Source organism: Camelus dromedarius, chromosome 36 (assembly GCF_036321535.1).
Source record: "Camelus dromedarius isolate mCamDro1 chromosome 36, mCamDro1.pat, whole genome shotgun sequence".
Taxonomy (NCBI): Eukaryota; Metazoa; Chordata; class Mammalia; order Artiodactyla; family Camelidae; genus Camelus; species Camelus dromedarius.
The window spans coordinates 901134-915181 of record NC_087471.1 but is presented as its reverse complement, the minus strand read 5'-3'; the positions used below and the strand labels follow the sequence as shown (position 1 = coordinate 915181).

Genomic DNA, 14048 nt, shown 5'->3' with positions numbered 1-14048 from the left:
TGCCTCAAAGAAGGCTTAGCACAAAAACACTTCAGTTGCACTGGACTAAGAATGAACTGAGAAAGCAGACAACCGGGTTTTCTAAAACCGTATTCGGCAGCCACTCTTACCTCTCGTGCACGAGGAGGGACTGGCAGCAGCGTTAGCAGCTACAGACTCGGTCGGGTTATTGGTTTTCACCACTATTTCGCCCTAAAAAGCAAACCAGTTATTTTCTTACTATTTCAAACTAAACGTGAGTCATTACTTTCAAACTATACAGCTTCCTTTGTCATTCTTTAAAACCTGCAAAATGTATGTTAATTAAATATTTCCAAACACGTCAGCAAGGAATATGAGAAGTCAAATTCTTTTCTTCCGCCAAATTTCACTCCCTGGAGGAGAAACCACCTACCGTCTACAGCTTAGCTAGCTTCAATCTACATCTCTGCCTAGGAGATAAACATCTGTGTGTCACTGTTACACGGATCTCAATAAGGAGATCACATCACACGTAATAGCAGGTAACTTTAAAATAAATGTGTCATCAACAATTTCCAAGTCAGCACATCTGTGCCTGCCTGACGCCTGAAGCCACGTGCCCCCAATGAACACGCAAGCCCCCTCACCAAAGCTCAAAAACAAATCCCTCATGACGTCTACAGAGGCAAATACAAGCCTTCTGATGTGTACGCTCTTTTGTAGACACGAAGCCACCACACGCGAGCAACAAGAGGCGCCAAACAACACGGGGTGGACATGTAAGCACATTAAAGGAGACCTCAAAGTGACTGGCTGCACCCAAGGTGAAAGGAAATTGGTAAATTCAAACTGAATGGATTTAAAATAAATTCAGAAGTTCATACATGTACCCATTTTACCATTTCATGACATCTAAGTCTAAAAAAAAAAAAAGACTGTCCAACGGCCAAGACCACCGACTGCTGAACACACGTGCACCGCTTCTGTCTGGGGACTGGAAGCCTGGCAGCCTCTGAGAGGTGTTTCCGAATAGTGTAAAGGACCTGTTCTAAACTAGGACACGAAGCCACTATCTTCATTAAAAACAAAAACAACACAAAATCTTCCACCAATCCCCGGACCCCGGCAGAGCTCACTAAGGGACTGGAAATGCCTCCGCCGCCCCGGGCCCTCCTGCCCCAGAGCTTCCCCGGACTACGACCCACAGCTTCCCTCCAGAGAACAGGTGTGGCTTCCTGGGTGGACAGGTGTCACCTGCTAAGCTGCAGACTCCAAATTACCGCCCAACAGACGCACATCACACACATCTTGCAGGAAGCGCCACACAGAGCAGCGGCCCCCTCCCGGGAGCTCGGAGCTGCCTGCTCCCACCCGCTGCAGGACTGAGGATTCCTGCCTCTGAACAGGATCTCGGTGACTTCATTATGCTGCCACCAAACGAATGCAAGACAAGGGCCATCTGGGAAGTGAACTTTTATCTTCAATGGAGCATTTCTGGAAGTTTGGCAAAGCCGAAGATGCTACTCTCCCTTCTATTAGCGTCTTTCTCAGCTTCCAAAACACCGGGCTGTCCCGGAGGAGATGATGTGGCATCAGCATGGCTCTGTGGAAGTGAATGCACCCTGAGAAACAAATTCTCATCTGGCCCCATCCTACAGGCTGCTCTGTTCTCTATGGAGGTTCCAGACAGACACAGAGTGTAAAGCAAAAGTGTTAACCAAGACAGAATAACCTCATCAAAGGAGGGAAAAAAAGACAAAAACACAGCCTGCTCTTTGAGGAAATGCAACTTCCATGCACACCAAGGCCAATGGAACACTAGAAATGCCTTATCTATTCAAGAATGGTTGAGCAAATTACATATTATTGCTATCAAAGATTCAATGCGACAGTTTAGTTTTCAGAAAATATTTAATGACATGGAAAAAACAACACGCGAGTTTTAAAACTTCAAGCACAAGCCCATACATACGTATCCGAAATTGAGGGACTGGACTGCCCCTCAATTCCCACAACATATCACTGGAAAAAAGTGCCAAACGTGGTTTTCTCTCAGTTGTGCAACTTCAATTATACTCTTTGTTTTTCTTAATATTTTTCTGGTGTTTAAAGATGCTACTAATATAAACAGCAAAAAAAGTTTTCATTTATAGGGAAAATTAAAAAAAACAAACTGTACACACAATTCGAGAGTGTGAACACACAGCAGGGCAGTGAGCACGCAAACCTCCCCACGAAGCACCGTGGGCCCTACGCGCTGCCCAGACACGCAGCACTCCCCCAGGACGGGCGGCCCTGCCATCAAGCGTCAGTCATGCTCCCCCCGCCCCGGACCCACTGCATCCTGCGCTACTTCTGTACGGCGCTCAAGGGCTTGGAGTGACCCACCAACCGCCCATGACAAAGGCGCGGGGACCGTCAACTCCTCAGCTCTTCCGCACACCCAGCCAGGGCCCAGGAGGCAGTCACGTTTCTGCCAAGTCAAACCGATTTTTCTCCATCGGTCAATCAGCCTTACTTGCCAAGGCTGTGTGAAAGGAAAACCCCGAGGTGTAACAGCCCAAAGGTCAACATGTGGAGAATGATTTACCTTTGCACGTTACAAGCCACTACCACTGAGACTTCAGGCTCTAGTATCCAGGCACCCGAGAGCAGTGCTGGGACAGGAGACGGAAATCCTGTCTCCATTCAAGAAATAACGTAGCTGTGAGCTCTGTTTCTCCTTCATTGTTTCTTCCTTCTCCCTGCCTCCACACGGGGACGTGCCCGAATGAGTCAGAAGCCATTTTAGGGACTTACTAACCCGACAACGTTTTCTCCTGAAAGTCTCAAAATCAGTCTGATAGGAAAATGCTTCAATTTGATGGCCTAGAACTTGGAGGTCAAATGTTGACTACAGTGCGATTTAAAATTAGTGAGCAGCAAACAATGCCTTTGCTGCAATGAACATTTTCCGCATCATTAATGAGACAGGGGTGCAGATAACAAGCCTGGAAAAGTCAGAAGTTATGCTGTGCGATTTTAACATTTTACTATTTGCCCAAAAAAAAAAAAATTTCTCCGTATTGGAAAAAGCGCTGTCAGAACGCAGTGGCAGAAGTGACATTTTCACAGCGGGCTGTGCGAGCGCCTGAACTCAGGCTAGTCCTCTCCTCCGGAGGCAGCACACGGCTTTCTAGCCACCAGATACGAAGACACAACAGTCACACAGGTGTCACAGCCTGACTGTGAACAGGTCAAACGACAGAGAGTCACCCAGGCGCACTGAGAGGCCCTCCCACACCCAGCTGTGATGCGTGGCGTTTGAGGTGATGGACCTGCATCTGTGCGTCACCGAGGAGCAAGGAAGAGGGGAACGAGGAGTGGGGGCTGCACTCACCTCTGGCGACGCTGCAGCGGGTTTCCCCACTTCTCTTAGAAGAGAAATGTCGGTGGGGGCGGGGTGTGAAGGCCCCCACTTGGGCGGCTTTTGTGTCTCTGGTCTCTCACTGTTCTCTGGACCCTGCAGTTCAGGAAAATCCAACCTGGTAAATTCAAACTCAGGTTTGGAGGCAGATCCACTTTTTTCAATGATTCTGGATTTCCTGTCTGTTCGTTTATAATAACCACCTGTATTTACAGAATTAAAAGTAGGGGTAAAAATTCAGATGTTGTTTGATGACCAGTACTCAACACTTACACTGCAGAGCAGAACGCCTACTGCTACTGATGAACAACACGTACTGTCCCAACAGCCAGATCTTCTGCTGGTGTTGGTGCCCGTCTGCGTCACAGTGGAAAACGTAAGTGACCACGTGGGCCACCAGGCAGAGAAACGAAAACACTGCAAATTCTGGGAGCAACTCTAAAGCTGACGAAACAGTTACCTTAACCTGACTGTACGGCTGGACATTTCAGTTATTCTTAACACACACTTCAGAGTCCTGTGAGTTTAAGAGGGTCCCAACAAACGTCCTTCAATAGTAAGTTTTCCACATTTCAGCTTGCTGGACAAACGGGAAGGAAGCATGGAGGACTGAACTTACAACCTCTGTCCCATGTTCGGGAACGACTGATGCTGCAGGTCGCAGTGCCACAAAGCCCCCACTTTCTAAATTATTTAGATCTAAGGCTAAAGTCAGTACAGTTAACTGTTCAACCTACCTTTCACGTTACCATGTACCAGATGGTTTCTGAGTGAAGTCAACGCAAAGAAAAAACGTATGTATCAACATATGCTATACACGTAAATACTATGTATATTACACATGCAAATAAAACACAGACCGTCCGCAGTGAGCACACTATTACCAAGGTTCTACGTCTTTACAAAACAGGTGATGGCCGTGAGCAAAGTGCAACAGTGAATGACTTACAGGGAAAGCCCACCATTCAGAAGCACTAACTTTCACCCCGAGACGGAACAGCAGTTCCCGCGCCCAGAGCAGACACGTCCTCTGAGTACCCATCCTGCCCCAGCCTTGGCATTGTTTAGGGGGGGGTTTAAACCACAGTCAAACTCTCCCACCTACTAAAAAGTGTCCCAACAGAACAGCAGAGAAGCTGTTTCAGGAATGAACACGATCAGACACAGTACGCTGGGTCTAACTGTGACAACACATCTGGAGGCACGTGATTGTCACCGACTTGCTCTGCGCCTTCACAGAGGTTCCTGCATAAAGCAAGGTGATAACATGTTAAAGGCATAGCCTAGACCCCACACACGCAGCTCCCCTCCTTGGGAGGAGAGGCCTTCGGGACCCACAGGAAGTCTGACAGTCTCAGTTCTTCACGATGAACAAGTCCACAAAAACAGCTGTTCAGAGAACAGTGATGTTTCTGGGGGCAGACAAGGCGAGAAGACAGAACGCTACAGAGTGTGTTCTCTTTACCTGATTTCAAACTATTCTCAGCATGAATGGGCATATGATGTGAACCTTTAACTGACTGTAAGTCAGATGATACAGGTCCATCGGTCTTCTTACTGTCAAACTTCTGCTCTTCATAGGCCTTCTTCTGCAGAAAACATGAAAAAGTAGCATAAACTAAGAAAATTACCACTGTAAAAAAGGCTTAAATTTGCAAATTCATAAGTACTCATAACTTAACCATGTTTTAAAAAGGTTAGACCAAGTCAAATTTTAAATACCTCAAAAAAAGTTAAGTAGCACTTAAATAACATACAAGAATGAAACTGGGAGCTGAAGATCTGCAGATACTGACAGGTATACATAAAACAGATAAACAAGCTTATACTGTACAGCACAGGGAAATACATTCAGTATCTTGTAGTAGCTCACGGTGAAAAAGAGTATGAAAATGAATATATGCGTGTTCGTGTATGACTGAAGCATTATGCTATGCACCAGAAATTGACAGAACATTGTAAACTGATTATAACTCAATAAAAAAAAAAATAACATGCGAGACTTGACCAGTGCTTCACATTTTAAATGCTAAAGTGACCAATGAAACGAAAACACTTACAGACCTTGAAGAGAGCTTTCGCATTCTGTGGGAGAGGGCACGTGTGCTCATTTCGTGGCTTCACTGTCTGAAAACCTCCGAAACAACGGGGTTGGCTGTAATCATACTGGGGGCCAGGCACTCGGCAAACATTCTGTGGAGACTCCAGGGTGTAAGGAGGGTAGGCGTATGGGTGAAGAGTGATCTCAGGAGGTAAATACTGAGCTGGAAAGGTTGAAGCTCCAAAAGCTGTATCTTCAGTATAGAGTTTCTGTCTAAATAAAAAGGGTAAATTTTAGCTGCAGATTTCATACTACAAACCGAGGAGCTTACTATTTTGCAACAAACAAATTTAAACATTTTATTACTTTTGAGGTCATTCTAGTACTGAATTAAAAGCCAAACAAAACTTCTGAGCACTTCTCGCTTCACCTGCAAACAAAGATGCCTCACTAGCTCTGTTTTTCCCCTCGTACATCAGAAGAGCCCAGGGAGGCCCAGCAGCCTTCCACCCTCACGCTTCCTCTCTCAGCAAACTGCGCCGTCCAGACCATTCTCCCTGCCGAGCGGGCTTTTACAGAACCCCTACCACCGGCAAGGCCTGCTTCCTGAGGCCTCCGGACGCCTGCAGACAGCCTGCCCGCCCCTTCCCTGTTCCAAGGCCACTGCCACATCCTGTCCTTTGCTGACTTGTGGTCCGGGAACCACACATCCTGCAGACGAGACAGAACCACCTGTGAACACCGCTACTGCTTCAACTTGCTCAAGCTACTAGGCTAAACCAAAAGGAAAGTTAACACTGACTTCAGAATATGTGGTATAAGGCTAGAGGTTTCAGCCACTCTGCAGTGAAAGCTGATCCAGCGACGAAATGCTACACACTGGATTAAATACAAACCACAGTCCTTTCACTCCCACAAATAAGCACCAGCAGATGTTCTGGTGACCTTCCACAGCTCAAAATTTTCTTGTAGCAAATCAGTGAAACCCCAAAATGTACTGGTCCACCCCGAAAGGCAGGACACTCCACAGCTAATGATGAGACATGCCATACGGTCTCCCAGCCGTCCGACTGTCAGGAGACACAGGAGACACGGGAGACACGGGAGACACGGGAGACACGGGAGGAGGCATCACTCACTAGAATTTCCACTCGGCTGCAAGTGAGAGCCTGCGCTGAAGTAGAAGGGAGTCGCTATTCAGACACGAGACCCACAACACCCTCATGAGAATGCTCCCTAGTTCTGCTTCCATGCAGCACTGAATTACAGACTGCCTGGTATCACTGTCCATGGAGTCATATTTTACAGTAAGTTCAGATCTCATAAGATCTTTTACTTATAAGCAATTGCTTCTAGCAGTGAAGTATTCCTAATTAAAATCCCAATGAACCCTCTTTCGCTGACCTTTTTTTTTTTTGCCCCAAAGAACACCTGGCCTCCTGCTGCTTTTTGTTGAGAAGAGAAAGACTCAAAGCTTCATTCTGCTCTCCAGATGCTAATCCTAGATGTCAATCTGTTTTATTTTGTGAGATGCTCAGAAAACTTAACAAAGGGGGGACGGATGAAAGTGGAGGACCTGTTCTTCACAAAAGACGGGCAAGGATGGGTTGGCAGCAAAAATAGTTTAAAAGACCATCCCAAGTTCAAAAACTGGATAAGTGAACCAACTAACGAAATTTAGGTAAAGGAGGGAGGCGGGGGGGTAGGTAGGATTCGGTGGTGGTTTTGAAGGCTGTTGTCACCTAGAAAATGTCCATCTGTGAATCAGGAGACCCTGGCTTGGGTCACTCTCTGGTTTTCTACTTTGGACAAGTCACTTGGGTTTATATCCCCTCACTGGTCCTTCTTCCTCTAGAAAGTTGGTATTTTTCCAAGGCAAATACAATTACATGCAGAGAACAAGACATAACACAAAATCTCGCAGAGCCAACCCGCAGCACCTGCTGGGGCTTCAAACGGCTCATCTCTAAAATTCACTTGCCACGAACCACCCAGACGGCCCTTAACCACAGTAACATGCTTCCTTTATGCCCCATCGTCTCATCCCGCCCCCCTCTCCTTTCGATACCAGCAGCTCGCCTCCTGAAGTAAACCTCCCCTGCTAATCTCTCAGCCCCACTCCCCTTCCCCGTCACCACCAAGGTCCCCAGGTCTCCCAGGACCTCCCTCCTCCCAGGCTCAGCAGCCCCACGGCATGGTGTCGGCTGGGTCTGGCCCTTCCATGACATCACCAGAAACGCTCCACCAGCCTGGACTTGGCGCCCCCTGCCCTCTCCGTGCTCCCACACGCCTCCCCAGGGTCCTCCACGGCACGGGCCCCTCCACACTGCCCCCGTCTCACCTGTCGGACCCCCGTCGCTCTGCTCAGGACTTCCCGTGTGCCTGAGCTCCAGCGCTTTCACCGCTTGCAGGCTTCTGTCTCCAGCTTTCAGGCCGCTCCCACTCACCAGTCTCCTCGCCCCTCATCAGGCACATGTAAGTCCGAAACTTCACACCTGGTCCCCAAACCAGCCCCCTTGCCAATTCGTGTTCTGATGAGTGACCCCACACATCTTCCCATGTATTCCACTGGAAACTGCTGGATCTTTCCCACCAAACCCCGGATGAACCACCACTGAACCCTTTTTTTTTTTTTGCAGCAGCAGGTCTCCATGTACTTTCCTCTCTACTTCCAGGGCCTAGAACCCAATCCAAGCCTGCTCGTCCCTCTCCCTGACAGCGGAACCAGAATCCAGGAGTGACTATCACGAGCCCATCCAAAACACACCCATTTCCTACCAGGGACACGAAACTTCTCAGCTGTACCACGCAGGCTTCCAGGTGACTAATGACAGCCCCCTAAACAGGGGGTCCTGGCTCCTCTGCTGTCTCCCAAACAAATCTTGCCTCTGGTGCCTCTGCCCAGGCCAGGGGCTGTCAGGAATACAGCCACCCCTCCACCCACCCCCTGGCATGAGCCATGCTCTGCGCGGACTGCTGATTCTCACAGATGAGAAGTTTCACTTAAAAGCATCCACTGGCGCTGTGATTTTCACAACTGCAAGACACTGAGAAAGCTCGACTTCAACAGCAACAGCAGCTCTGGGGAAGACGACCGAACTCAGGTTAGAAGAATCACACGCTCACTCTGGCCCTGGGGCTGCCTGGGCACCTGGACAAGCATTTCTAGCCTCGGTTTCTTGTCTGTAAAGATAACACTACCCCTGCCTGCCAACCGCGTGGATTGTGGCGAGCATGACAGAAGCGAACATAGACAGTGATTCCCAAAGAAAACACAGACGTCCCCATGCATGTGCTCCACAGGATCTGTCACAAAGCATGCACTATGACCATCAGCAAAGCCATCGTCCAGGGACATCCCTGGGAACATAGAACTTGCTTTGTTTGCATAATCCCCGTTTGTTCATTACACCAGTAAATACTCAGTACTTCTCAAACACGGCCCATTCTATATACCAAACACTTCTGCTAGTACTTGTCTTACCTATATTATAGACCTGGAGGAGACCGGCAGCACACTCTCTTCCATCCCCTCACCGGTGCAAGTCTGTGTAAGACCCACAAAACGTGGAGCCCAGCTCATGTGCTAGTCTTTCCCCCTCTGAGCAACTAGTGCTTTTCCATACAGTAGCCTTTTGATAATTAACTCCAAATGAATAAATGAAGTCCCCTGGAGTGCACTATTAAAGGTACGAGAGGTGGATATTCGGTAAAAGGTCACACCCCTCCTTAAGGACACACAGAATTAGGCTGCTATAGTGGAACAAGTAGGAAAGAGGACGTATGTTTGTTACAGAAAAAAATCTCTTTCTCGAGGCAGCAAGAGATGGCCATCTAAATGAAATCTGACTACAGTAATGCAAGTCTTCACTTACACTCAAACTGACCATCTTATTAGATAACCAGTTCTCCACTGTGTAAAGTCTCACATGTCACCCCCACCCCTGTCTCTTCTAACCTTGCCCTTTGGCTTCATGCTTCCAATTTTTTTTTTCTTGCCCGGCAGGAATACTGTCAGGCAACCTTTTCCGTAGTTATAAACAATTAAACAAACAAACAAACACGAAACCTACAAAGGAATAAGAGGTTAAGAAATAATTTTTGTTTTTTGTTTTGTTTTGGTGGGGGGGGTACTAGGCTTATTTACTTATTTAAATGGAAGTACTGGGGGTTGAGCCCAGGACCTCATGCGTGTTGGGCATGCACTCTACCACCGAGCTGTACCCTCCCCGAAACATAATTTTTAAATTCAGCATTATGCATCTTGGAGCCTCTGATCACTTTCTATTCATGTTACCGCCAGAATGCTGCTTCAGCTACACAAATGTTTTCCACCTTTACTCCGGGTCACTAGAATCTCTCCCATCAGATGGCTTAGAGTCCTTGTCACGGAGTGAGATACAACTTGTATTTTGTTACGTGAGCCATCCAAGGTAGGAAAGGACTCAAATGAGATTCACGCCAACTTCGCTTTTACAAAGGATGAAATTACAACGGAAAGCTTGATATTCCTACCAAAGGCTTTCAGCACAGACAGGCAGGGCTTCAGCTTCTGTCAAAGAACGTAACTTTCCATATTTCCTAAATACACCAGACAACCCCAATGATTTTTTTATTCATTCCAACTTTTATCCTTGTGAACACGGTTCTAAAATTTACATGAAGTATAAACTATTTTCAATCACACCACGTAGATATGGGGGGGAAAAACGGAAACAAGTCTGATTTATAAGACAGAAACATATAGCACAGGGAAATATATACAAGATCTTGTGGTAGTTCACAGCGAAAAAAGATGAGACAAAGAATATATATATATGTTCATGTATAACTGAAAAATTGTGCTCTACACTGGAATTTGACACAACATTGTAAAATGACTATAACTCAATAAAAAAGTTAAAAAAAATAGATAATTTCATGAATAACTAACAAGTAAAATATGGATATGAAATTAATAAAGTTCAGCTTATCAATAATTACAAAAAAGTTGACAGACACATAAAGATAGGATTTTTACATAAGCAAAGGCAATTCATGCCTTAAAAATAAATCTACAAGAAATCTACACAATTTTGTAAAATATTTAATACTTATTTTTCTAAATTCAGCTAATAAAGGAAATCATTTTGTAAATACCTAGAAAATAAATCCTGAGAAGGAAAAAAGAACACTTATAGGACAATATAAGCCTTCTTCCAACTCAAGTCTAGAAGAATTTATAATCAAAATTTGTAGAACCCATTTCCACAGGACATGTACAAAACAAAACAAAACAGCAAAACTCAGCAATTTCCAAAGAATTATCTCACACAGCGGCAGCCATGGTTGCAAGGCCCCACTCTGTCGCCGAGCAAGACTTCTCAATGTTAAGCCCTAAAACCAAGCAGCATATTTACTTACTTGAGCTTTCCTTTGCCCCACTTCATCTCCCATTTGATAAATGATAGTTTTAAACTGTATGCACAAAGGAACTGCACTTCCTACTAATAAATGCAATGCAGTCTCCATACTTTCTTTGCCCAAAATAATCCAATGAGTATGGAAAAAGGAAAGGAGAGTCGAAGCTCCAGCTTTTGGTGCAGGACACAGTTAAGGTGTGCCACTGCCTCAGACCCTTCCTGGCTGGGAGCATCTTCGCTAGTTGCTCTGAAGACTCTATAATGTGTTAGCTGCAACATACGTCAAAGTCTAACCATCATCCAAGCCAAGCAATAAGCAAGAAAACCCCCAGGTAAGGCAAGACGTTCAGAAGAATACATACTCAGGCACCGGTAGTTCTTGGACACATGGATAGTATGTCGTGGCTGCACAGCTGGGGAAAACTCGTGCTTCTGACGACTCCGACCATGGCACACCGAGCCCAGCAAATTTGGGGACAAAAGGTTTGACATCTGCTGACAACTTGATGCCCTGAGGAAAAACAGGGAGGTTCTGGCTACATAAATTCTGAGATAAACTAAAATGAAAACAAAAAAAAACCCTCTTAAAGAGAGGAAGCCGGGGAAACGCTTAATCCCAATGCTGCTGTTCAAATACTTCCGCCTAGTAAAGACAAGAATTCGTTTGCTAACAATTTCTCCCCAAAGGCTTTTCCACTAGAAAAAGCAGCCTACCACATATTAAAAATGAAAAATAAGGACCATCAATTAAATTGGGAGTAAAATTCAACTTAGACTGTATAGTTAGAACCCACAACTGACAACGTTTCCTTAACTTCAACGTGGAATACGGTAGCTTACCTCTCTCGGCCAACAGGGACCCTCGAACTTAACTGCAGCACTCAAAACACACTGTAGAAGCTTATTTCTATTAAATTTCTCAAAGAACGTAAACAAAACACTTGCTTTTCACTCAACGAACCACTAGAAGTTGTTCTATTGAAACGCAAAGGCTCTGCTAGAAAATCTCTCAGGAGAATTTCGTCATAATACTTATTATATATATATAATATACATAATATACAATATATAATCGTCATAAGCCGTTGGAATTTGAACGTACAAATCTGTTGGCTTTTTTTTCCTTTCAGCTTTTAGATCTGTCTTGAGAAATTCACTTTCAGTAACAGTTTATAATCACGCTTTTTAATGCGTTTGAAAGCCGATTCATGCGATTCCCAAGACTCCGTGTCTAGAGGTTACGCTGAACACGTCCGGTAGACTTCCGCTTCAGAAAACGTTTTAAGTCACTCCTGCCCACTAGCGCAGTGGGCCCGCGCGGCCGCGCAGCCCCTACGCTGCCTCGGGACGGGGGGCGGTTTCCGTCGACGGCGTCCGCCCGGGGACTGAGGACGGCGGCCTCCCGCCCCGACGCCCCCCTCCCCCCGCTCTGTCCGCCACCGGCCTCCGGCCCGCGCTCGTCCCTTTCCCACCCCGCCCGCGCACGAACACCGTTCCGGGGCAGCCATCCTCACCTCGCCCGCGGGCTCCCGCGGCCCCTCCGACGCCATGGCGGGCGGCTGGGGGGAGGCCGGGCCGAGGCCAGCAGCCGCCCGGTCGGCCAGCCAGCGGGACCCAGGCGCGACGCTCCTCCTCCCTGCTTTTCCGCTTTCGGAGGAGACGCCAGGAAGTGCGTCACAAAAACGCGCCCCGGCCCACCCTGCTTCCGGCCGGAAGTGCGCGCGGCGGCGGCTCTGGGCCTGCGCGAGGAGGCCGGTGGGGTGACCTTCTAGGCCGCCGTAGCCTGGTCCGTGCCAAGCACGGAGTTACAGCCGACCGTCTCGGCGGAGGCAGCGACACCCTCCAGGATGCGGTCAGCCGGGCCTAGACGAGGAGTCGGCGCATTTGGAGCGGGGTAGGGGTCCCGTATGCCTTGTAGTCCTGTAAAGGGAGAAAGCCAACACGTTTGGCGTCTTAAAACTTCCAGGAACCTACAGCAGTTTAGAAGTAACCACAGAGAATTTCGAAACTGCTCAGTTCAACAGAGGGCTGTTGACCATTAGGAAGTGTGCTGGGAAAGGCGGAGATGGAAAAGTAGGACGAAGAACGCAGTCCACAGGGCAGGAGGCGTTAAGTGGGGTGGAAAATGGGCGGCAGTGCCCAGGAGACCGGCGGGGCGGGGGTGGGGCGGCAGAGCAAAGAGCCAAGAACTCTTGCTCACTTGGAGGAAACTGCAGGCATATTTAAGGTTTGCCTGCAGTGCCAAGTAGTGTGACCAAAGGGGTTAATTAGGTTGAAAAATCCTTAACTGGGAGGTAATAGTAGACTTCCTGTTGAGTGACAGCCAGGTATTCCAAGCTGTAAACGCAGGCAGCTTCAGTGCATCTCCTGGAGTCCTGCTTTGTGGAGTCCACAGGTGGATTAAATATACGTGGATATACCCAAACCTCCAGAGTGGGGAGAGGCCTAGGGTCTAAGCAGCGCTGGAGACTGAAGGGGGGATGTCATCCCTCCCTGTCAGTACTGTGGTCTACGCTAAATAGTTACTTAGCAATTCTGGCTTCTTTCTGTTGCTTAATCCTGGACCTCTAGCGGATAGGTCCCTGGGGATGGGAGTAAGTCTTAGGCTGCTGCCCACCAACACCTTCAGTATGTATTCTGCTCATTGTGTAAAGGCACTTTTCTAAAGAGAAGGGCATACAGTGGACCACCACACTGGGGTCTTAATGCTTATTGACAGCTCATTTAAAAGGTTTCTTCAGCACAGCAATGAAGATAAAAAGCCTGTGTTTGCATTAAGTCTAAAATATTTCTCTAGCAACAACAAAAAAAAAAAGCAATTTAACAGATACAAAATGCATATGGAACAAAGGGTGTTTATAGTGCTTTTGAACTTTTTCAAATGCTGTGGTATTTTATAGAAAACTTTATCTTAGCACATGGAAAAGAGAACTGGGGTTAAGTGGTTTCTACCAAGGTTACTAGATGTGGCAGTTCTTGGATAAGTGGAAGCCACCAGAGTATTAAATTGTGCTTCTTTTTGTTCAATTGGAGATTCTAGACAATTCTCTAGGAACTAGATTGACAGCTGTAAAATCTACTTTGGCTTTATTAAACTTATCCTTAATTCTTAGTTTCTTCATAAGCAAATTTAAATGGTACCCTCATCACACCAAGCAATAAGTTTAAAACCATTTAGTTTTATTTCTTTAAAGTGAATTTATTTCCTCAGGACTAAATCCATAAAACTGAAACCATT

The 14048-nt window shown here is 46.8% G+C and overlaps 1 protein-coding gene and 1 long non-coding RNA gene across 10 annotated transcripts in view; one reads left to right on the top strand and one right to left on the bottom strand.

Moving 5' to 3' along the window:
- The window catches only part of SECISBP2 (SECIS binding protein 2), a 39372-nt gene extending 26920 nt beyond the window's left edge, over positions 1–12452 (bottom strand). For 3 of the 5 annotated variants that reach the window (XM_064482428.1, XM_064482432.1, XM_064482429.1), the window contains exons 1-6: positions 12325–12452; positions 11173–11321; positions 5432–5681; positions 4833–4956; positions 3341–3570; positions 111–192 (exon numbers count right to left, since the gene is read on the bottom strand). In XM_064482428.1, the coding sequence (XP_064338498.1) occupies positions 111–192; positions 3341–3570; positions 4833–4956; positions 5432–5681; positions 11173–11321; positions 12325–12360 (871 nt within the window). In that variant the 5' untranslated portion in view covers positions 12361–12452. The remainder of the gene's footprint in view (positions 1–110; positions 193–3340; positions 3571–4832; positions 4957–5431; positions 5682–11172; positions 11322–12324) is intronic. The other 2 variants (XM_064482431.1, XM_064482430.1) reach the window with 2 other exon arrangements.
- Positions 12453–12566: 114 nt separating this feature from the next.
- The window catches only part of LOC135320045 (uncharacterized), a 28319-nt gene continuing 26837 nt past the window's right edge, over positions 12567–14048 (top strand). For all 5 annotated transcript variants that reach the window (XR_010379172.1, XR_010379174.1, XR_010379171.1 and 2 more), the window contains exon 1: positions 12567–12704. This is a non-coding gene — a long non-coding RNA (uncharacterized LOC135320045). The remainder of the gene's footprint in view (positions 12705–14048) is intronic.